Source organism: Physeter macrocephalus, chromosome 18, assembly GCF_002837175.3.
Source record: "Physeter macrocephalus isolate SW-GA chromosome 18, ASM283717v5, whole genome shotgun sequence".
NCBI classification, from domain to species: domain Eukaryota; kingdom Metazoa; phylum Chordata; class Mammalia; order Artiodactyla; family Physeteridae; genus Physeter; species Physeter macrocephalus.
In genome coordinates this window covers 41,986,746-42,009,128 of record NC_041231.1, presented here as the reverse complement: position 1 = coordinate 42,009,128, position 22,383 = coordinate 41,986,746, and the positions used below count along the sequence as shown (strand labels likewise).

Sequence of the window (22,383 nt, the reverse complement as noted above, 5' to 3'; positions counted from 1 at the left end):
GTGGGAGCAGAACTAGCCATATGCCCTGTCCCTAAGTGATCAGGCAGAGAGAACAAGCCCTTTCCCTCCCAGCCAGGTGCAGTCTCTGAGGGAAGAGAGGATAGCCATGGGCCAGCTCTCAGATCCTCTCTGCACAGCAGGAGCTGTGGCTCAGGCAGCGTGTTGATGACCTGGTAAATATTGGAAAATCATCGAAGTAAGGCAAGGCCAGCTGCCTCTCCCTCAGCTAGCCTCAGGGAGCCCTTGGAGAACTGACTGCCAAGGACACCAGGCCAATGCCACACTGGGCTGGTACTGCTGGGGAAAGGGGACTGGATGGGCCTGGAGTCTTCCCAGCCCTGGGCACAACCCCTCCCACAGACCAGACAGCCAGAGGCTTGAGGAAGCATCACCAGGACAGGGGAACCTGCTCTGGCCACTGAAGCCACGGGCTATCTGATGAGGCCACAAGCCAGGGCAACTCATTCCCACACGCAGACTCAAGGGGATCACAAAGCCCTGCTCCAAGGTGGAAGAGACACAGATGTCTATAATCCTCCCCGCCTAACAGGAAGAAGTCAGCTAATCATGCCAAGGTGCCACTAGGAACTGCTAGAAACTGGATTCCAGAGTTCCAGTCCCTCAGACACACCTCCAAGGCTTCCCTCCCCCCTGGGGCTTCCACAAACAGAAACAATAGGTGGACTTGGGACACCACCCATAATGCAGGGATTTCCAGGAGACCTCAGTCACCAGCACTCCCCCCACCACTCCTGCACCAACAGCAGCTCACAGCCCCCACAGGGGTGCCGGCAGACAAGGGAAGGAGCAGCACACAAAAGGCTGCCATGGTGCCATTGCCCTGGCTACACTGGGGACACACCACACACTCCCTCCTCACCTGAGGCTGAGCTCATGTCCTGGGTGGGGTGCAGCTCAGGGCTCCTGCAAAGGCACCAGATTGGCATATGCCAAGCCAAGGTTTCCCCACAGGACCCACAGTGCCTCCCCTGGTAGTTCTTACTGAATTAGGAGAGGGGAGGAGGGAAGAAAGAGAGAGGACTTGAACTACTCTCATTTGGTGTTCTGCTTTCAAACCATCAACATGTGCCCTGGCCTGGGCTAGGGGTGGGGAGAGTGTGGTGTGCAGAATAGGTCAGGCCCAGCGGGGGAGAAAGGGTGGATCCCATTCCCAGGCTGCCTAGAGCCTGGGTTTGCTTAGAGCTATGTGGCTTCAAATCCCCAAAAGGACAAGGCAATGGGTGCAGGCCAAGGTCTGGGTCATGCATCTCCTAGATGAGCTCTAGGCCCAGAAAGGGATGAGGTCTGCTCTATCAATCTCCACCCCATCACAGCCCTCTACTTCCTGTCTCACTGAAGTGAGGGGCCCTGGGTCTTCCTGTTCACTCTGAGTGGCCCAGTCTTACCTCTCCCTCCACGCCAGGCTGGAGAGCTGGGCAGCCACACAGCCAGAAAACAGTTGTTGCATCCCACCCGAGGTGATGGCATCTCTTCACTGGGTTAAGTGAGGCATGCTCATTTTTAATTACACAGACACTGACGTGCACCCGCCTGCACATAGCAGTCCCTGCAAGTGGGGGCTCAGACCCTGGAGGCCCCTTAGGCAGCTGGTCTGCATCGAATGTGCAAAGTGATGGGGGAGGCACAGCGGGGGCTGCTGCTGGAATGTGGCACATTGTTATTATTCTGCCCAGGAACTTCCGTCAACTTCCCTCTCCCAGGCTCCCTCTCATACCCAATGGGCCTTTCAACAGCCTCTGGACCAAAACCTAAGCCTGTCTGTGGGGCAGGAAGTGACAGCAGGAGACAGCTCTGGGGATGCTGCAGTGCTAGCAAGGGAGAGCCTGCAGAAGGGATGGTGAGTACCCTTCCCCCTTGGAGCAGGACGGCCCAAAGCTCTGCAAATGAGAGGCAAAAGAGAAAAGGAATGAGATGGGGTTGCCAGGGACAGGACAGAGGGGGAAGGTAGTGGCAGAAAGAACTCCAGGCAGGAGCCCAGAGCCTTGGCCTAGAATGGGTGGCTTCTCCCTGGGTCTCAATCTCCCCAACTGTAAAATAAAGAGATTGGAATAGATGATCTTAAAATAAGTGAGGAATTGGAAAAGATGAATAAACCCCCCATTACTTAAAGATAAGACAATTGTACACTTGAAAAACCCAAAAAGAATCAATGGAGAAACTACCAAAAATATTAAGCTCACAAAATTAACAAAAGCACAGACCGTTTTTCTGTGCACTAATCAGCCAGTTAGAAGATATAATGGAAGAAAGATGAAGGCCCTCTTGGGGTCAGGTATAGCCCAGGGCCAAACTGGGAGCCCACCCCTACCCCAAATGGCAGGGGAGGGGATGGCAGAGAAGCAAGGCTTGGGTGGGAGTCTGGGGAAGACTGCAGAAGGGGGAAGGTGTGAGGGAGAGCAGGGCGCTGTGCCTGGCACCCCAGCCTGCTGTGCCTGCTGCCGCCGCTGCCTGAAGACTTTTCATTTTCACCTCAGAGCCGGCAGCTTGCCATGCAATTTACACCTCTGCTCATATTCCTGCTCACCCAGGCCCTGGCTTCCTAGGCAGCCCAAGAGTGGGGCCTCAGCAACAGTGGAGACCAGGGTGGGCTGGGGCACTGAGAAGCAATGGAGAGTAGTTCCCTCTAAGCCGGCACAGGGGGCACAGGCCCTTAAGCATCCTAATACCTGGGTGGGCCAGGCAGGTCCTGATCTGCAGCCATGCCCAGCCTTTCCCCAGGGTCCAGATGGCCAACACTCAACCCCAGTTCAGCCCTGCTCTGGCCTTCTGAGCCCTTGTGGAGCAAGAGCAGAGGGCTGGGGAGTGTGGGGGTGAGTACCCACATGGGGAGCTCGGGGGCTCGGACCTGGGATCCTAACACTCTCCCTTCCAAATCTGGAAGGGGAGCCACAGCCTCCCAGATGACACTGCTGCCATGGCAGGCTCCACAGCCCATCCCTCTCCGAGATCCTGCCGCTGTCTGCAGCATCTGTGCAGTCAAGGACCTTGAGCCCAGTTCGGCTTATAAGCCAACGAAAATGTTGCTGACTGATTATCCAGCAGCAGGAAGGCTGCTTGGTGCAGATGGAGCCATGAAGTCAAGCACCTGGGAGCCAGAGGAATCAGGAAGTGCCAGAGGGAAGGACAGCTGGGCAAGTGGGGACGGAGAGGTGGGGAGAAAGACAGAATGTAGGGGAGGAGGAGAAGGCCCTGAATTTCTCATCTCTGACTGGTACCTCCACTTGCTGCTCAGGAAAGACCTTCCCTCTGGAGCCTTAGGTTTCCTGTCTGCATAACCAGACAGACAGCCTCTCCCGATCTGAGGGCTCCACTGAAAGGCAGAGTTGTTCTTCTCTGGAGGGATCTCCCTCCTCAGAATCTCTCCTCTCCTTCCTTGTTCCTGAAATCCCAAGCTCTCTGGAAAAGAGCAAAAGAATCCTTCCTTGGTAAGGCCCATCTGCCTGAGGAAAAAGGCTCTCTCTGGATTGGTGATGGCCCAAGCCCACAGCACCATCCAGACAAGCCTCAGCCCCCAGGGTCCTGCAGGGCTGCCAAGCTACCATATCTGAGCTGGTATTTCGAGAGTGGTGGCTCCCACGCCCGCCCCAGCAAAGGCTGGCTTTGCGCTTTCATTACTGGGATAGGGGAGTGGGGAGGGGTGAAGCCTGAGAGGCTGAGGAACAAGTTCCAGGGCCCCAGACCGGCAGAGGGGAGAGCCTTAGCCTCCTGTGTGGGTCCCCACATCTCATTATCCAGGGGCAACTTCCTAAGGAGAGTCAGGGAAGCCAAGCCTTGGTGTGTGTTTGTGGAATTGGGATGGGGGGGTCTCCTCCTGGCCCGGGGAAATCTGGGAATGGAGAGTCACTGCTACTCTCTGCTAACTTCTGTTACTCTCGTTCAGAGTTTGACTGTGGCCTCTGGCTCTTCCTCTCCATCCCCCAGTGCTCAAGTCCTGTTCCAAAGCCAGCCTGGATACTGTCACTCATCTGATCATATACCATTAGTGGCTCCCTAAAACCTGCAGGACCCAGCCTCATCTCTTGGGCCCAAATTCTTGCTCTTCCCCTGCACTCCAGCCACAATGGATACACAGGCCATGCCCACGTCAGTGCCTCTGCCTGACCTGCCTTCCTACCTGGAGAACACTACCCATCCTTCAAGGCTCAGCCCAAATTTCCCCACCCCCAAAGGTTGCTTTGCCTTTCCCAGTGAATCCATCTCTCCCCTCCCCACCCCACTCCCCCTAGGCTAAGCCCTGTGGCTGGGAGAGATGGTGGGAGGAAAGAGTTCTGGGGGCTTATCATTCAGCCCCAGGTCCTGGTGCTACTGAGCACACCCTCCTCCCTGAACTGGGGCAGGCCAATTAGCAGGTTGCAGCCCTGGCAGGTAAGCTGGCCCTGGAGCCGTCTCCACCTCACTGAGGGTAAGGACATAAGGACCAATAAGTCACCTGCAGCAGCTGCTTCCTGTGCCCAGAACAGCTGCCAAGGTAACCCTTAATGAGTCCCTGCTGGGCAAATGGGCAGCCAGGCTCTTCCTGCCCTTTGCTTCTGGCTCCCCCAGCAGGCTCCCAAATCGACAGCCTCAGCCCATGACTCTGCCCACCAGGGCTGGAGACAGAGGGTCAAGTGGGTGTTAGGCCACAGTGCTGCTATCCCAGGCCCACTCTGGGTACCACTCCCAGTGCAACCCAAGCTCATGACAGTCTTCAGCCTCTTGGGCCCAGCCCCAATCATGGACAGGGCAGAGTGGCAAAAGGCATGTAGTCATCAGTGATTCTCTGCCCAGGGGATCCAGTCTGGACTTGGCCACTGCTTCAACTCTTGACCTTCGGTAACCTCCCCTCCCTAGGTCTCACTGTCCTTACTGGTAAAACAATGGTGATGCTGGCTTTGATTAGGACCCTATGCCTGCCTCCTAGCTGGTTCCTCCATGCCCCAAACAATGCCACACAAAAGAGGGTCCAGTAAATAACTGCAGAGTAAGTGACTGAGCTGAGATACCAGGAAGGTCTTCCTTATTAACTCTCCCACATTAGCTCAGCAAAGGTGATGGGCAGGGAAAGAGACGACCCCAAATTTCAAATCCCATGGGGGCTTCCTTACCTGGATTCCCACTGCCAGGACCATCCTGCTCCCTACTGGTGTTTTGGGCTCAGTGTGGACTCAAACCACCCCCATCACTGACTCCCTCAAAGTCACCCAGACAGGTTGAGGAAAAACAAACACAGGAGATTGTGAGCCACTGGGCAGGACCCAGACTCTGACCATGCTGCTGGGAGCTTCCTCCCTGCTCATGCTCAACAGGATGACCCACTTCTGCAGGCAACCTGCTGAGGCAGCTGAGGTCCCCGCTCCTTAGTTTCCAGCTGGCTGTCCCTTGACACTGCCAGCCTATCACCCACCACTCGGGAATTCAGTCACATCCACTCCACGGAAATCTCCACCGTGACACTCCCCAGGGCTTCCTCCAGGTCCAGCTTCCAGCTCCCCCAGAAAGTGCCTCTTCTGCGAACCCCTCCTGCCCCTGCCTGCACAAGGGATGAGCCCTGGCACCTCCCAGCTCCACTCATACTGCAACTGCCACGGTGTCCTCAGGATCTAGAACAGACATGCAGTTGGCCAGGGGTGGAAGAGGCATCTGCCCCATGGTGTACCCCTCTTAGGACAGAGGTTTTCAAACCAGTTAAGTCTCAAACATCCTCCTCCAAAGCAAAGCTCAGGAGGTCATCTGATGTGTAAAACCCACAGGCAGAGCTACTCCAGCTGAGGCAGGTAAAGGTCTGAGTGCAGCCCCCTATCCCTGGCTGCCAGCCACGGGGGCACCTTAGCACAGCCCCTAGGCTCTGGCCCCCAGAGCAGTCTGAGAACTAAGGTCTGGGGTCCCTGCTCACAGCTGTCCCTGGTAGAACAGCCCCATCAACCCAGCTATCCCAGAACTCTACCACCAAGGTTCCCCCACTGGCTCACTATACCTGCTCTGCCTACCACACCTCTCCAATTCTATGGCGAAAGAGCCACTATCTGACCTCCAGGGCCTGCCTGCATTTACCCAGCCAACCAGCCTCCACACAGACAATGCCCTGTGTCTCCCTAAACTCAGGAGATGCCCAAACATCACAAGGAGACCTCCCCTGAAAACCTGGGGAAAGCAGAGACCCTGGGGAAGGGGGTTTATGGAAAAGATCATAGATCCTGTTGGAACGAAGTCAGGCATGGGGGTCTTGGCTGGCCAGTCTAACACTCTCAGTGATCTCCTCGCCAACTGCAGACAGATATGAGCCAAGTACCGAGCTCAGGGACCTCACACACAATCCCACAAGTGGGACCCCAGGCCTCGCACTCAGCTCTGGTCTGCTCCATGTGTCCCAAGCCTTCCCTGGCCGCTCATTAAGCCTGGTCTCACCTTGTGGTGAATTTTGAGGCCTTTGCCTATTGTTCTGGGCTGACATCTGGGCTCCACCTCCTCTGTGGCCTTGCAATTTCAAGGAAGCTCAGTTCCCTCCTTCAGCTGCCAGAAGAACCCCCTTCCTGGGGCTCAGGGAGTGGTCTCCTCTTGCCCTGGAGGCTAACTCCTTGGACTCTGGTGGAGCAGCTTGACAAAGCTGGGGCATCTTCCACATAGACGAATAGTCACACAGAACCCAGGGACCCCTCACACACATGCTGTCCCAGAGTGCTTGGCCTGGGGCCCCCAGTGGTTTACGTGGAGAAAGGCAGAGTTCCAGCCCCTATAGCTTGCCAGGCTGCCAAGCTGGGGAAGCCTGGCCAGAGAGCCAGGGGCTGCCACACAGACCACAAAGCTGGGAGCCAGCCATCCTTCCAGAATCCCCACAAGAGCCCTGACAAATGCTTGTCTTTGGGTTCCTCACAGAGAACCCCCAGGACCTTGCTGTCCCATGAGACCAATCTTGTCCCAGGCTCAGACATCTGCCACTGCCGGAACAGCAGCTGCTCTCCACCTCCCTCATCCAAAGCTCTGAGATCATTCACCTCCACTCCTTGCCCCAGCCTCTGGGGAAGCAGGTTAGCCTGCCAAGTCCTCCCTTCCCTCCTCTTGGCTACTGCCTCCCTCACCCCTCCTGAAATAGAAAGCCGACGGGCTGCCGTCACTGCATTTGAAGCAACTCCGCACCAGACCCAGCCTCAGATCCAGAGAGAAGCCAGTGGGGTGGAGAAAAAAAGACACGCGCACATGTACGTAACATGTACATACATGCACGCACGCACGGTTGAAGGCAGCCAGCTGTCAGGGTTGGGAGAGTCAGAAGTGCTCAGAGTCTCATTAGCAGCCTCTTCTCTGGTCTCAGGGCAGTGGGGAAGAGGGCAGGTGTGAGAGCGAGCCTTACATTTTCTTCTCTCTGTCACCTAGGCCAAGAGAGGCACAGGGCCACCCCCTGTCCACTGCAGGCTGAGACCAACAGAGAGAACCAGCCCCTTCCTCATCTTTCACCTGTGTTTGCTCCCCACCCCCAAAACCAGCAGAGCACCTGGGCCGTGCCTCTACTGAGGGCAACCCGGCATCTGTCTCACTCTCCCAGCTGGTGGTCAAGCCCACACAGCACGCCTCGCAGACATCCCTGAGAAGCCCCTTGCATTGCCCCGCACCTGTCAGGCTTCCTCATCACAGGCAGGACAGAGGATGGTACACCCCCTGCTGCAGCCCCAACCCCAAGAAAATCAAGCCCAGAGCACAGCTGACAGGCTCCCACGGGAGGAGGAGGTAGGAGGAAGGGCTTTCATCAAAGAGGTGACGTCAAAACCAGGCAACTTGTGAAGCTGTCAGGGGCCAGGAAATTTGGACAAAGGTGTCTAAAAATAAACCCCTGAAGCCAAGAAAAGGCTGTGGTGGCTGAGATGCTCGCCACCACACCACATGTCCTGTTCTGAGGTCTGGAACCCAGAAAGTCTCTTCCCAAGGGTGCTCCTCCAGACTGGCCCTTGAAGCTGAGGATGACACAGACAGGACCAGAGACACCACACACCAGCCCTTCCTTGGGTGAAATGCTGAGCAGGCCTTAGGCACTGATGTCTCTCTTCCTGCCCTCAACACCAGCCAGCTCCCCCACCTCCTGCCTCACCCTGCCCCTTAGCCTCCAGCCCGACCCCACGTCCAGCACCCTTCTGGCTGCCAACCTCCAGCTCACAAAGGAAATCCTCCTCCATCCTCCCCATGCCCCTTCCCTACCACAGCAGCCCTCCTGTTTCTTCTTCCTGTCTCTGCCCACAAAGGCCACAGCTGGTGACCCAGGGCCCCATTTATTCATTCCCAAGCTCTGATACCAGACACTTAACCAGGACATGTCTGAGCTCCCATTTCCATCACCAAGGCCCTGTCTCTTTTCCCAAGCTGCTCTGGAGAACAAGCCACCAGGTTCTTCCAAAACCGCCAAGTTCACATTCTTGCTAACTTTTTTCTCCTGTTCCCTGATCCCAGCCACACTGGCCATGCCCTCTGTACACTTTGCTGCCTCAGCCATCCTCCAGGGCAAATACTGTCAATAGGCTCATGTCACCAAACATATTCACCGGCCCAATCCTCTCTGAACTCCAGACTACACCCATCACTGTGGACTCCACACCCCAACTAAGATGTCCCTCAGGCAGATCCCCCGACACAGCCCACGGAGCTGGCCCCCCAAACCAGTTCCTCCCTCCGCCCTCCATACCTCACTAGAAAGCACCACTACACGCTCACCCACCTGCCCTGCCCAGAGGGGACTGCAACCTGTGACTCCTCCCACTCCTTCCCCTTCCCATCATCCAACCCATCCACAAATCCATCAGTTCTACCTCCAAAACAAACTGTCAGTCTCCACCCTTGTCTGCATCTCTACAGCTACTGCCCCAGCCCAAGCTGCCGCCATGCACAGCAGGATTCATAACAGCTTCAAAGCACCTCCACCCGGCCCCCATGAGCCACGGTCCAGCCCTACCCTTCCCAACGACAGCAGAGCCCATCTTGCACAGGCGCAGCTCGGATACTGGCTGGAACTCTGCAGTGACTTCCCACTGCCTTTAGATCAAACCCACGCTCCTCACCCTAGCTCTGCCTAGAACATTCTTACCGCCCCTCCAAGGGCTCTTCTAGGATTTTGCCTGAGAGGTTACCCCCTCTGAGAGGCTGTCCCTGACCACTCTGTGCACTTGGTTCCCCGCCTTTTCTCACGCTGTACTTTCCTAGCATGTACCCCGTTTTTATTTGACGACATTACCTATCTCCACACCTCACTGTAAATGCCTATTTCATGCACCAATATCTCACACCACATCCAGCATAGCACCTAGCACAGACACTCAATAAATACAAGTTGAACAGATGAATAAACAATCACTTCCAAGCCCAAACTGGGGTCATTTCCCTAGGACCCAAGTTTACAAAATGTTTTAGAGGAGGAGTAATTTACAACAGGGAAAGTTTGTCTCAGGGCCCTTGCTCTGCAGGGTCCAGCAGGATACGGACAGGGTGGGTCTGGAGTGGGGGCTGAGCACTAAGGATGTCTTTGTTCCAAGTCAGAGCTTAAATGACAAGACTGGGTTTTTGAACAAACTACCCGTACTCCTGGGAGATGCTTGGGGCCCAAGAGGTCTCGGGTGTATGGAAGAAATGCCAGCAGCCTCTGCCCATCTTCCTAGCTCCACAGGCACCTGCTCCACGAGGTGCTGCCCTCCCAAAACGGCCTTTTCCTCCCAGGCTAGGCAGGCCTCCCCAGCACGCACTCAAAGGACTGGCTGCCCCCTGACACACACACCAGACTTATGTCTCACCTTGATGTAGGCGTCCAGGGCAGGATGGACACGGCGGGTAGCCAGCCAGATGGACAGGGATGTGGTGTAGGGGAAGGTGGCCATCACCACATGGCTGGGTGCCGGGAAAGAGAACACCTTGAAGCCATATTTCTGATAGAGTTGGATGAGCTCGGGGGAGGGTGACTCCTCACCTTCACTCAGAATGCTGCCCACTGCACAGCGGCACTTCTCAGGGGGCACCTGGGGAAGCAGAGCAGGGGGTCAGGGTTGGGCAAAGGAAGGAGGCCCAAAGATCTCCTGCTTCCTGGCTTCTGTGCCAGCTTGGGCCTGGCAGAACCACGAGCTCCAACAAGCCACGCAGCCCCAGACACCATAATGGAGATGACAATTTCCTGCTGAAACCCGGCCTGTGGCATCCCGCTGCAGGACTCTCCATCCCTCCATTGCACAGGGCAGGCCCCTGCTGGCTGTGAAGGGGCCACAGAAGGGCTGGTCAGGAAGCAGAACTGAACTCTGGGTTGCTGATCAAACTGTGTGAGATCATCTTCCCCAGGCTCTTAGGCAGGGCCAGCCATCATCACCAGGGCCTCAATCCCTCCTCTCCAACCCATACCCTATCCTAAACCCTGCCCCACTTCCCAAGCCCCTTCTTGGCTGAGATTGCTGGTTCCCCCTAAGTCTCCCTGGACCCCTAGTACCTACACTTCACTTCTCTCTGCTCCCCTCCCTCCCCTGGCTCCCACAAACCCCAGCCAGGTAAGGGTTCCTACGTGAGTCTCCAACACTTCCTAGGCCTGACTCCAGGCCTGAAAGGGCCAGCACTTGCTTTTCCTTCTGGTATCAAGGGGTCTCAGTTTGTCTCACCTCCTGCCACCTGAATCTGTACCAGCCCCCAGGGGTATCTCTTCCTAAACCCAAGAGACTTACCACAGACCTTCTGCTCTCCATCCCGGGTTTTCCTCAATCTGAAGGCCCTACTCAGGGGCCACTGACCCCTAAATTTAAACTCCTTCTACCTCCACTTGCTCTTCTCCTCAGCCTACTTTCCCAGTTCCGTGAAGTCATTTTTACCTGTCTCTGCCCTCCCATTGGCCCTTTCCAAGTCCTGTCAACAATCCCCCAGGGGTGTCTCAGGCCTGCTCTGCCTTTCGACTTTGGCCAATTCAGCCCTGTCCTTGGAGTCTCACTTTGCCTGAAACTTGGGCACTGACTCCCACCTCTGCGTAGTCCATGGTGGTCACCTCCCACTCTCTGCAGCCCTGGTCCCCTTGAATCCTATGTCATTAAGCATAACTCAGAGCTTTCGTGGCAGGCAATATGGTGCAGTGGTCAGGACCACAACTCTGGAGAGAGGCAGGCCTGGGTGTGAATCTTGAGTCCTGTGCTCTGGATGAGTCCCTTGGTTTCCTGAAGCCCCAGTTCCTTGATATCAACTTACAGAATTGTAAGATACTTCACATGAGGACTGAGCATGGTCCAGCAAGTGCTCCACACTTGTTGTCAGTTATTAGTAGCTATGACACTGGCCAAACAAGTAACCATTGGCCCAGGATGACCATCTACCCAAACCTCTGAACATGTAGCTCCTCCCTGCCCATTCTTCAGGTCCAAACACCCTGTTGGAGAGCCTCTCAGGGTGGCTCAATGGCAACCCCCACATACTCCAATACTGTGCTGTAAACTCTTACCCGCATCAAGTCAACCTTGCAGCTCAGTCACTTCTCTCAACCTCATGCTCCTCCCACCCTACCCAGAGGCGCTGGAGAGCACTGCAGTACCACCTCTTGTCTCTAGATGGTGCAACTGCCCCATTCACACCCAAGACTTGAGGATGGCCAGAAAGGCAGATGGTTCTGGCAGGCCTCCTGCTGACAGACCAAGGGACAGTGTCTGCGGCAAAGCCCATCTTCATGTTCCTAACTAACCCTAGTGACCTATGCTATATAAAAGAAACATTCAATATAGGTTAAACAAAGAAATGGATGGAAGGTCAACTGATAATCTCCTCTCCAACACCTGGCCTGCCTGGGTTTGGGTCCCAGGGTCTTGATCACCTCAGCAGCCCTCACAGACCTTCCAGCTCCACATCCTTCTCAGTGCCCCAAAGGCACCAGAACACCTGTGATCATCCTGCTTAGAACCTCTCAATGGATCCCAATTCACTTCTATGATGAAACGCCCGAGGCCAGCATGCAAGGCTGTCTCTGGGTGGCCCACAAAACACACTGCCTGGATTTGTCCACACACTCACCTAGCACTCCTTTTCTGCATCCCTAGGCCTGAGTAGGGGCCAAGACCCAGGTGGGCAGGCGCCCACTAATCATGTGAGTGGCAGAGGAAGAGACAAACCCGGGCTCTGGCCAGCCAGCCTTACCCGCCTCCTCTCCCACCACACCCCCACAAAGAACTATTTGCAGCTCCCCAAACATGCCACATCCTCCCATGCTTCCTCCCTTTGCGTAGGCTACTTCCTCTGCCTGGAGTGTCCTCGTAACCCTACTGCAGTCCTTTCTGCCTGGGAAACTCAACCATCCTTCAAGACTCAGCTCAACCCTCCTCCTGAAAGCCTCTGTTGCTCCTCACTAAGCAGCCCCTCCTCTCTGATCCCAAAATGCCCACCAGAGGGAGCAGGTCTTGCGCTGCACTGTAACTGGTGGCCTCTCCTTCTCCCCAGCACTCCAGGCCTCTAGGCAGAAAGGTCCAGGATTCTGTGCACAGAAGTTCTTCAGCGATAGTACAGGCATGCATGCATAAACCTGCTCGCACAGGCTCTGCATCATGAGCAAACCTCCTCTCCTCTACCTTGAAAAAGGAGGAACTCTTGTCATGGGGGAGGGAAGCAGCTAATAAGGAGACAGGGCTCCTGAGATCTTGGGCACAGGGACTCCCTGCCTGCCTGAACAACTTTTCAATTCCAGAAGTGAGAACACTTCCTGCCCCTTCCCCTGTCCAAGTGGCTAAGAGGCAGACTTGGAGGTTACCCAGCAAGCCCACCACCTGCTAAGCAGCCCCATACCAAGCAGGAGCTGGGAGACAGCTGAACCAGGCACCAGCAAGGAAGAGATGGGACAGGGCCTAAGACAGGCTGAGGAGTGGCAAGGCTGGTCTCAGAGCAGGGGAAGGCATTCCTGGGCTCCCAGGAGAGCCCAGGCCTACCTCCAGGGGAATGGCCCACTGAGATGGTCAAGGGCCCAGAAAGGAGGAGTGTCTTGATGGCTAGAAACCCCACCCACCTTGGTTCAATACAATGTCTTTATTTGGGCCTGACCTTCGAAGGGCAGGCTGGGCCTTGCAGTTCTATCTGCCTTCTCCCTTTCTTCCCTGTATCAGTCATTTCTCTGGGTACCTATGACCAGAACAAGAGCTGGACCAGAACTAGCACCAGCAAGGAACCATACCAGGGAGACAGGGCAGTGGCCAGACCCACCACCAATTTCAGTAAGGTAGGCCCATCCAGAATCTTCCCTCAGAGCAAAAGTGCTAGGAAAGAGATAACAGAGCTATCTCCTTCAGGCTGTGAGGCCTCTTGAGTCCTAGCATTCTAAGAAGAGAACAGTCCGCTTGGAACCTACAGCTTCCGGGTACAAGCTGGCCCTACTGCCCCTTTCGGAGAGGCCTTGCAGTACCTTGCTGACCCTGCTGTGTGAGGCCATAGTGAAGAGAGGGTCTCTGCCTGGCCAAGACCTCACTGAATCTGGAAACTGGACAAGATCAATAAATTCCAGGATCCAGGAAGAAAAAAATGGTGTCAGCTAGCCCAGACCAAACCCAGCCTTTGAGTTCACTAGAAACGGGCCACCCCAGGTCCATAACCTGCATAATATGACTGGGACAGCTGCACTGTCTACCAATCCCAGACCCAGAGGGATACCTTGACTCCTCCCTGGCCAGACTACCCAGCCCACCTTTCCACAGGGGCCCGCAGTTAACCTGCTGTGAGGAGAAACCTAGACTCCATCTAGCAGAAAATCATCACGGGGTACCTGGGGTAGGCGATGGCCTGGGCCTCCAGGAAGCATCAGCTCAGCCCACATTCCCATTGCCCTTGTTGAGGGCTCAATCCTGGGAAATCTTACTCCCTCACCCCACCCCTTCCCAGGCTCCATGTGACCTCAGTGCCTCCAGGGAGAGCAGGGGGCACCATCCCCACATATACTGAAGGGGAAGTACAGCACAGGCCTACGTCAGAAGACTCTTACTGGCCTCAGCCCCTGCAGACGTGGTGACTGTAAACCGATTCTCAGTGGACTAGGGGGCAAAAGAAACTTCAGTGTGGTCTAGTTCACTAAAGGCACTACCCAACCGCCACCAGTCCCCTCCCCAAACCCCTCCATGCCTAGAGGCAGCACCCCCTTCTAGGCCTTACCCAGGTGAGCTTAACAGGCTGCGATGCCCCATCGGCCTTAGCCAAGCTCCCCACAAGGGCAGGCAAGCAGGCAGGTTACTTAAGCCCCAAACACAGCAGCGGAGGCAGTGGCAGCAGAGGGTGGGGCAGGAGGAGGAGGGCCAGGCTGGCAGACAGGACAGGCCCATGGGCACGGCAACAGCAGCCCAGCCACTAGGGCCTGTTCACAGGCCAGAACTGGTTAGGATCAAATAAGGTGCTTAGGGTCCTCTCCACCTCCTTCCCAACACCCAAGGCTCCCAGAGGAACTAGGTCCAGGAGCGGAGGCAAAAATCACTCTCCAAGCAGAAGAGAGAGGGCAGAACTATACAAGGGCAGGACAGAACTGGATCTGTGTGTATGTGTGTGCATATGCTGAGGGAGGGGGTGTGGAGAGGTGGGGACAGATCCTTGACTGACTCTGGAATCACCCCCTTCCCTTGGCACTTAGAAGAGGAAATGACGAGACTTCCCTGGTGGTCCAGTGGTTAAGACCCAGCACTCCCAATGCAGGGGGCCCGGGTTCAATCCCTGGTCAGGGAACTAGATCCCGAATGCTGAGACTGGGAGCCTGTGTGCCGCAACTAAGACCCGGTGCAGCCAAACAAACAAACAAATAAATATTTTAAAAAAATCATTGACTTAAAAAAAAAAGAGGAAATGGCCACACTCCATGAATGTGGCGTCCTGGAGAGGAGAGGGACACCTATGAGCCACTACCAGGGTCTGTCAACTTTTTGCCACATGCTCCTTCCTTCCTTCCCCCCACCTCCACCAAGGCCCTCAGGAATGAAGAACGGAATCCTTCCTCCTGCACTACAAGAACCACTCGCCCAGATCTTACAGGCTTATCCCATGAGAACTCCAAAATACAGGGCTGGCTGGCTAAGTAACATACAGACATACATATGTATCTCCAGGATATACGCTCAAGCAGCATCTCATATGAAATGGTCCACTGCAATCGCCACAATCTTGCCTTGCTGGTACCATTTTCTGTGTCACTTCCTGAGCCCAGAGCCAGACCAGGGGAGCCTCACCAGGCCTTTCTCAGGAACCAGCCTCCTTCTGTCCAGCTGAGGCCTGGAAGGGGTGTGGCTGGGGAGCTGTCAGTCTGTATCTCACAGGGGTGGGCGGCACCCACAGCACATGGCCACCTCTCACCTGGTCACTCACTGCCCTACTCACAGAAACTGAAATAGCCTCACTTCCTCTCACACTCAGAGAAGCAGGTTCTGGCTCCTGTTGTGCTGTGCTGGGGAGGGTGGAATGGGGATAGGACACTCCACTGCTCAGCCTACATCCTGTCCCTTCCTTCTGTGAACCATAATATGCAGGGCCCCATGCTGGACACTGCTGTAGGAGGCAGCTAGGGAACAGAAAGCTTGGCTTCTTGGCCCTCCCTAGGACTGGATGAGGCCTGTCCTTCAGGCTTCCCTGACACCCCCCACCCCCACTGAGATGGCCTGAGGGCTGGGCCCCTTGGTCCCCAATGCGCAGCAGTGCCCAGGACAGAGTGGCACAGACAGGGTGCTCAAATATTTGCTAAATGAAAATAAAAAAGCATGAGTAAACTCAGATAGTACCGCAACTCCTGCTAACTGCTCCTTAGCCTCCTCCTCTATAATATCAGCAGTGTGGACCCAGAGGCTTCAGGTCCTTATGGACCAGATAGTATGTGATAGCCATGAGCACATGAAGCCTGGGGGTCCAGGGTTCCCTGAACCTTTAAGGATCTCTGCCAGGCAGGTGAGCCATCACAGGTGTCAGGGTGTGACCCAGCTCTGAATAGGGACACAAGTTTCTTCCAGAGTGACCCAGGACTGGGATGGACAGGATCAGAGGGGCCACTTTGACATATATATTCATTCTCTGTGCCAACCAGATGGTCACAGCCAGGCCTAGGGTCTAAGCCTGGGTTATGAGTGCCCAGCCTAACAACCCCTCATCACACCTAATTAGCATGAGGGTTTTTTCCACCCATTTTTTGTTGTTGTTACAACAGCTTCTTGAGGGCAAGGTACTGGGGTGAATGCCTCACCTATGTCACTTAATTTAACCCTTCCCAGCCTACCTATAAGTAGGTATTTTTAACATTACTCTGCAGATGAGGAAATGGAGGCTCAGAGAGGGTATGTGGTATGCCCAGTATCACACAGCAGGACAGTGGTGAGACAGAATCATAACCCAGGACTGCTAACCTCGAGTCTGTCCTCTCAGGCCACGGGCCCCCAGACTGGTATCAAAGTCGGGCTGTGCCCAGCCAACCCTGGAAACCCAAGTCCCACCACCTCAGACAGTCCACCACACCTCCAGGAGAGCTGTACAGTGGGCTGCTTGGAGGTGGCTGGGTCAGGAGGCCATAGGGAGAGTGTCCCATGCCAGGATTCTTCTATCTCACTCTTCCCTGAGCCAGCCTCCAGCAATGACCCAAAGGTACCATGCTGCCTTGGCCCTTTCCCATTCTGGAATTAGCACCTCCACCCCAAGAGGCGATGTACTGCTTCTGGAACAGGACGTGCCGGTGAGGAAAGAGGCAGCTGCAAGAACCCTCATCCCTCCCACTGAGGTTTTGCAGAGGGTTCCAACTGGGTCAGATGTGGAAGGAGGGGCAGGGACCAGGGGAGGGTAGAGGAGGGACAGGGACTTACACAAGAGACCCCTGCAAGGGTGGGGGTCTGGCATCTGGTCTAGGAGCTTCCCATAGCCCAGTGCCTGCCCTATCCCACTTGGGCCCCAGTGTTCTTGACTGTCACTTAGTGCCATCTCTGAGCCATGTGACCTCAAAACCTCAATGTCTACTCATCCCTCAACCAGGCCATATCAACTCTCACCCAGACCCAGCCCAATCTCCTCGAAGGCCCCCTGCCTCGTCTCCTTCCCTCCTCCACCTGCCATCCGCTTAGTTTCCTAAATCAAAGGTGGCAAATTTTGCTGTACCTTTCCTCCCAACCTACTGTACCTCCCACCACCTGGCCCAGCAAACCCTTCTACATCTTTCTCCGCCCACCACGTGTTCACTTGCCACACTTCCTCTGTCATCCGACACCTGCAGGCCTGCACTTTGCAGTGCCCTTAGCCAGGAGGCCCTTCCCAGTAGAGCAAAATTCTACTCATGACAGAAGACCTCCTCTCTGAGCCTCCCTGGCAGACTTGAGGCAAACCCACAGCTCGCTCAAAGTTCTGTGAGCATCGAACACAGCGTCTTGCTGGAGATGCGTCTGTATAGGGCTGACTTGCCAACCACACAAAGCTTCCTGAGGGCAGGGCCACGTCTGTTCATCTCCAGAGTGCAGGTATCAAGCAGAACCTGGCACAGAGAGGGAGTCAGCACACCCTTGTTTCGACTGAGTACCCCATTGAGGCCTGTTCAGCACATGGTATGGAGGCTATAGGCCTTGCCCACTTGAGCTCTCCAGGCAAGAAAACAGAGCTGGGGATTCGCAATGCCTGGTGTGCCAAGGCTCAGAGCTGGAGGCTGGAGAACCCTTGGCAGAGCTGCCAGCCCATGCAGCTGTGGGTAGCACCACCTCATGGCATGGCAGGAGGCCACATTGGTGAGTCCTGATTCACCACAGGCTGTAAATACAGCCATATGCCCACAGGGTGCCACTGATGTCCGGTTAGTCTCTGACCCCAGCATCTTGGACATTCTGGACAGCTCATCTGGCTCCACCTGCCCCCAAAGCACTCTCCCAACCAGGCAGCTTGATGTCCAAAGAAATGCCTTATCCCTGGGCCAGGGGCCACCATAATGGTTGGAAGATTCCACCTTCTTTCAGCACGAGAGCTGAAAGAGGGAAGGCAAAGAAACATGATATGACCCCAAAGAGAGGGCAGCATCTGAAATGGCCTGGTCTTAGAGTGCTGGCTTCAAATGGGGCTGAGGGAGGGAGAGAAGAGGAGGCAACAGACCAAGGCCCCCTCAGAGGCTAGGGACTCACAGTAGTGTGGCCCCCTGCACCCAGAAGTCCATGGGCAGACACAAGCCAGGAAAATTAGATAGGGACAAGTAGAAAGCCAGCATATGGATGTTTGGAGCAGAAGTCCAGATTAAATCTGGAGGGAGCTTCAAGCTCAGAGAGGAGGTGGTGTGCATAGCCAGCTCAACGATTTTCCCACCCCTCCTCAGAAACCAAAACACCCCTTGCCCAACAAGCCCTGCCCCATGTCTGTCCATGGGGTAGAACCCCAGCCAGGGCCCAGGAGGCTCCTTACCACGCGGGGGTTGTCATAGTAGACGGCAACGGAGCGGAGCTTGGGGGAGACACTGCAGCTCTCTGTGAAAAGCCGCCCAGTCTCACCATAGGGCCCCACGTAGAACTTGTAGGCCACGGTGACATTGCGGATGGGGGGTGAGCCAGCACTCAATGCCACCCCGGCCAGCAGCCCTGAGTATCCAGCAAAGGCCAGCAGCGTCAGCAGCAGCAGCAGAGTCAGGCCCCCAATCAGGCCCAGGAGTAGCAGGTCCGACATGGCTCTGTGCCCCCCACGCCGCACCCCAAGGCAGCTGCAAAGGAGACAGAAGGAAGAGGTGGCTGGTAGCCTGTCTGACCAATGTGCCCACATTCCCGCCAGCCAGTTCTGGCCCAACCTCAGCCCTGCCTTGGGTGCTCTGATGCGGGAGAGGCAGGAGCCAGAGGTGTTGACACACAGAGTGACCTAGAAGGGAGTTACAAAGGATGACTGAAGCTACAAGCCTCTTTATTTCTTAATCACAACTGTTGAGGCTCTCAGAGCAGCTCTGTCAGCTGGCAGCCTTGGTCACACCTGGGGTAGCTGAGTCATAGAGGGGCACAGGAGTGAGTCAGCCAGGGACATACTCCTGGCCCTGACCAGCCGCCCCTGATGGGCCAGACGTCAGCCAGCCTGCCTTTTCCCCACATTGCCTCTTCCTTACCACAACTGAGCACACTGCCTGCCCAGTCTCCCCAAGCCTCATGGGCCACTGCCAGAGGGAGGACGGGCAAGCACAGGGCCCAAACACTTATTTAAAAACAGGGAAATCATGAGGAACAAAACGTCAGGGGGAAAAATGTGCCACAGGAAGGGACTCTTGTAGAAAGCTCTCCTTTGCTAAGCACATCTGGCCCGCGAAATACTGCTTTCCAACAAGCTCACCCATCCAGAACCAAAGGAGAGACGAGGTTAAAATAGCCTGAGCAGGCAGAACAAAGTCCAGCACTATGCTTCCCAGACTTGAGCAGAGCTACCGGTGCTAACAAGCTTCATCTCACTTTTCCAGTCCATAGATTAGAAACAGCAAGGAAGAGGAGGAGGAAAAGACTGCTAGAAGTGGAGACACAACAGGTAGCGGTGAGAGTCACCCACGGCTGGAGCATTTCATCCCATGGTGGAGGGGTGCTAGCCTGGCAGGGAGCCACACCTGGGGTCCACTTGCTGCCCTGTCCCTCCCCCTTCCTTCCCTTCTCCCCAACATCTCCAGATGTTTGGAATTCAGTTTTTGTGGTTCTGATCTCCCCACCTGACCTCCTGTACTAGGTAGTTTACAGGAAGCCATCCTGGGGTAGGTATGCTGGGGTGGGGCGGGGGTGTCTTTTTTCCTTTTTGTGTATGTCATTTATCTGACAATTCTCCCTCTTTCTCAATGGCCTTTCCCTGTTTCCCCTGTTTGCTATTTGCATGGTACAAGCAATAAAGATACTTGTTTCAGGGGAGAAAAAAATAAAAAGCAGAGAAGCTCTCAAAGAGCAGGCCTAGGGACACAACACATAGGTTGGTGTATGAGCCATTCAAGACAGACTGCCCGGAACTCCATGAAACTTGGGGCCAGAAGACTAACTCTCTCACACAGAAGGCTTGACCTGTGTCACCCAGGAAAAAAAAAAAAAAATCACACCACAGAGAAGACTATTTAAAGAGGAATGGAAGCATCTGACCCATTGGAGGAACATTCTCACCCCAAGTACTTAAAATTTTAAAAGCTTTAGGAGCTGAAAATCAACATGTCAGCCCTATGGAAAACAGCTGTATGGAATAATTTGTTCCCTGTAGATTCTGGGTATCAAAATTTTTTGCTGAAAAACTGTCTTTGGAGTCAATGTGCACACAGTGTTTGTCTCACAAAAAACGCAAAGTAAACTTCTAAACCTTTGGCATCATGACCTTGAGGTGTCTCACACTGGTCGACCCCTGTTCCTGCCCCCAAGCTGCGCTTGTTTTGGACGCATTCCCTGTCCTACTCAACTTGCCTCCAGTTAGTTTCACTCCTGTTTTCTTTGATGATAATAATGATAAATCTTTCACTGAGTACTTACTATATGCTAGGCACTGTCTAAACGTTGAAACACAGCTATTTCCTTAATCCTCAAAACCAGGTGGGTATGGATCAGAAAACAAGTGGTTAGAGATTAAGAGGCTTGCCCAAGGTCACAAAGGTACTACTAAATAGAGCCACCTGGACAAAATGCAGGCAATGGGAATCCCGGTAGTCTGATTCTAGGCCCCCACTTCCACTTTCTCTCTCCTCCCTGGGAACAGGACTTCCAGAAAAGCCCAAGCATTTAATCCATGTTGGACATCTCTGAACCCAAGGCTCTCAGCTGGAAGCTCTCAGCATCTAAGTCTCCCACTCATCTTGGGAGTGACCAGCCCTCACTGTGACGTACCCCCATCCTCTCAGCTGCACACTCCCTGTCTCCTGAAAGGAGCTTAGTTCCCACCTTTCTCTTCCTCTCACCTCCTTAACTGCTCAAAAGAGGGGTGAAAGGTACCTGGGGGCCGCAGAGCTTTGGTCAGCCCAGGAAGGAGGCAGGGCAATGGAAATTTCCCCTTTACTCAAGAGAAAGGGAAGAAGGGCTGGGGAAGCTCACCTCTAAATCCAGGCTCAATTTTAGCAACTCATGGCATCCAGCACGGCAGGGACCAAATGCTCCAAGTGCTCCAGGGCTGGGGGCAGAAAGAAAATAATAACCACTGAGCCGCGCACCCTGCCCTGACTGATCTCTTTTCAGGGAAAGCCCACAGGGGCCTCTACAACAACTCTCTCCCCGCCACAAGGCTGCACCCTCCACCATGTCCTCAGACCCCTTAGGGAAATCAGAAGCCAAATTCCGCCTCAAAAATGTCAGTTCTTCACTAGACCCCTGCTCTTATATCCCTGTTCTTGGAGAGCCCTCTTCCTGGAGGGCTCCAGCCACCGCACCTGGCCCTGACACAGCCCCTGCCGCTGACCCTGGGCAGGTTGTGACCCCTCTCGAGCCTCGGTTTCTCCTGAGGTTAGAGGCCCAGGATGAGCTTCTGGGCGGGCTGCCCCGCGCTGGCTTCCCGAGGCTGCTCACGTGCGCCACGGCGGCTGGCCTCGCCCTTAAAGGGCCCGCTGCAGGCAAAACTTTGGCACTCGGGGTACGCGGGAAGACGTGGAGTCTGAGGGGCCTGCGCGGGAAGGACGGGACGCTACCCCCACTCTCGGCTTCCAGCCTCCATCCTCGCCTCGCCTATTTACCCAGCCCTTTTCTTTTCAGCCAAGACCTCAAGGGGTCTCAGGAACCTCTGCAACTTAAAGGAAGTTAAAAGTTTGCAGCCAACGCTTCGAGGCGCGGCCTCAGGAGACGGGGGCGGAGTTAAAGTACGGTTCTGGCCTCAGTCTTCGTGCTCCCCACCCCCTCGCCCGCTCCTGCTCCCATGCCTCCGGGCGTGTCCAGCACCCGTGGCCGAGGCAGAGGGTGATCCGGGATGGTAGGCTGGTCCAAGGTCGCGTTTGGGCCCTTGGACCAGCCGGGGCGAGCTGTGGGCGAGACGAGATGCAAAGAGCGGCTGGGGGGGTCACGGTGGGGACGCGGGGGGCCCTGAGGTTGCGCCCGGGCGGACGGAGGTCCCAGGCCCTCGGCGCGCGTGAAGCCGCCCCGGCGTGAACACCTCCCCGGCCCGGCCCTCACCTCAGCTGCCGCCCGCCGCGAACGCCGATCAGCGCACGCGGCTCGAGGCTCAGCCGCGGAGCCTGCGCGCGCCCGCCGCGCACGCTCGCTCCGCCCCCTCTCGCGGCAGGACGTGGCCGTGGCCGTGGGCGCGTGCGCGCGGGACCCGACGGGCAGAGGCCTGCCCCGCCCCGTATCCAGGGCAACAAACGTGAGCCTGTCAGGGGCCGAGCCTGTCAGGGGCAGATCCTGTCAGGGGCCGAGCCTGCCCCGTACCTTCGTGCCTCCCACAAACTACTGGGTTGCAGGCGGTGATTTAGGAATAACCTCTTAACTTCTGAGTTGTCGAGAGCACCCCAGGCATGAGGGGAAG

General features: G+C 55.6%; 1 protein-coding gene across 7 annotated transcripts in view; it reads right to left on the bottom strand.

Annotated features, from left to right (window-relative positions):
* Positions 1-22,120, bottom strand: part of TEX264 (testis expressed 264, ER-phagy receptor) — a 29,311-nt gene extending 7,191 nt beyond the window's left edge. The window contains exons 1-4 of one of the 7 annotated variants that reach the window (XM_024124126.2): positions 22,032-22,120; positions 20,967-21,042; positions 18,352-18,643; positions 9,768-9,989 (exon numbers count right to left, since the gene is read on the bottom strand). In XM_024124126.2, the coding sequence (XP_023979894.1) occupies positions 9,768-9,989; positions 18,352-18,609 (480 nt within the window). In that variant the 5' untranslated portion in view covers positions 18,610-18,643; positions 20,967-21,042; positions 22,032-22,120. Of the gene's footprint in view, positions 1-3,236; positions 3,418-6,405; positions 6,522-9,767; positions 9,990-12,368; positions 12,552-18,351; positions 18,644-20,966; positions 21,043-21,298; positions 21,405-21,598; positions 21,623-22,031 lie in introns of those variants that run through there. The other 6 variants (XM_055079521.1, XM_055079520.1, XM_024124128.3 and 3 more) reach the window with 6 other exon arrangements.
* Positions 22,121-22,383: the final 263 nt, after the last annotated feature.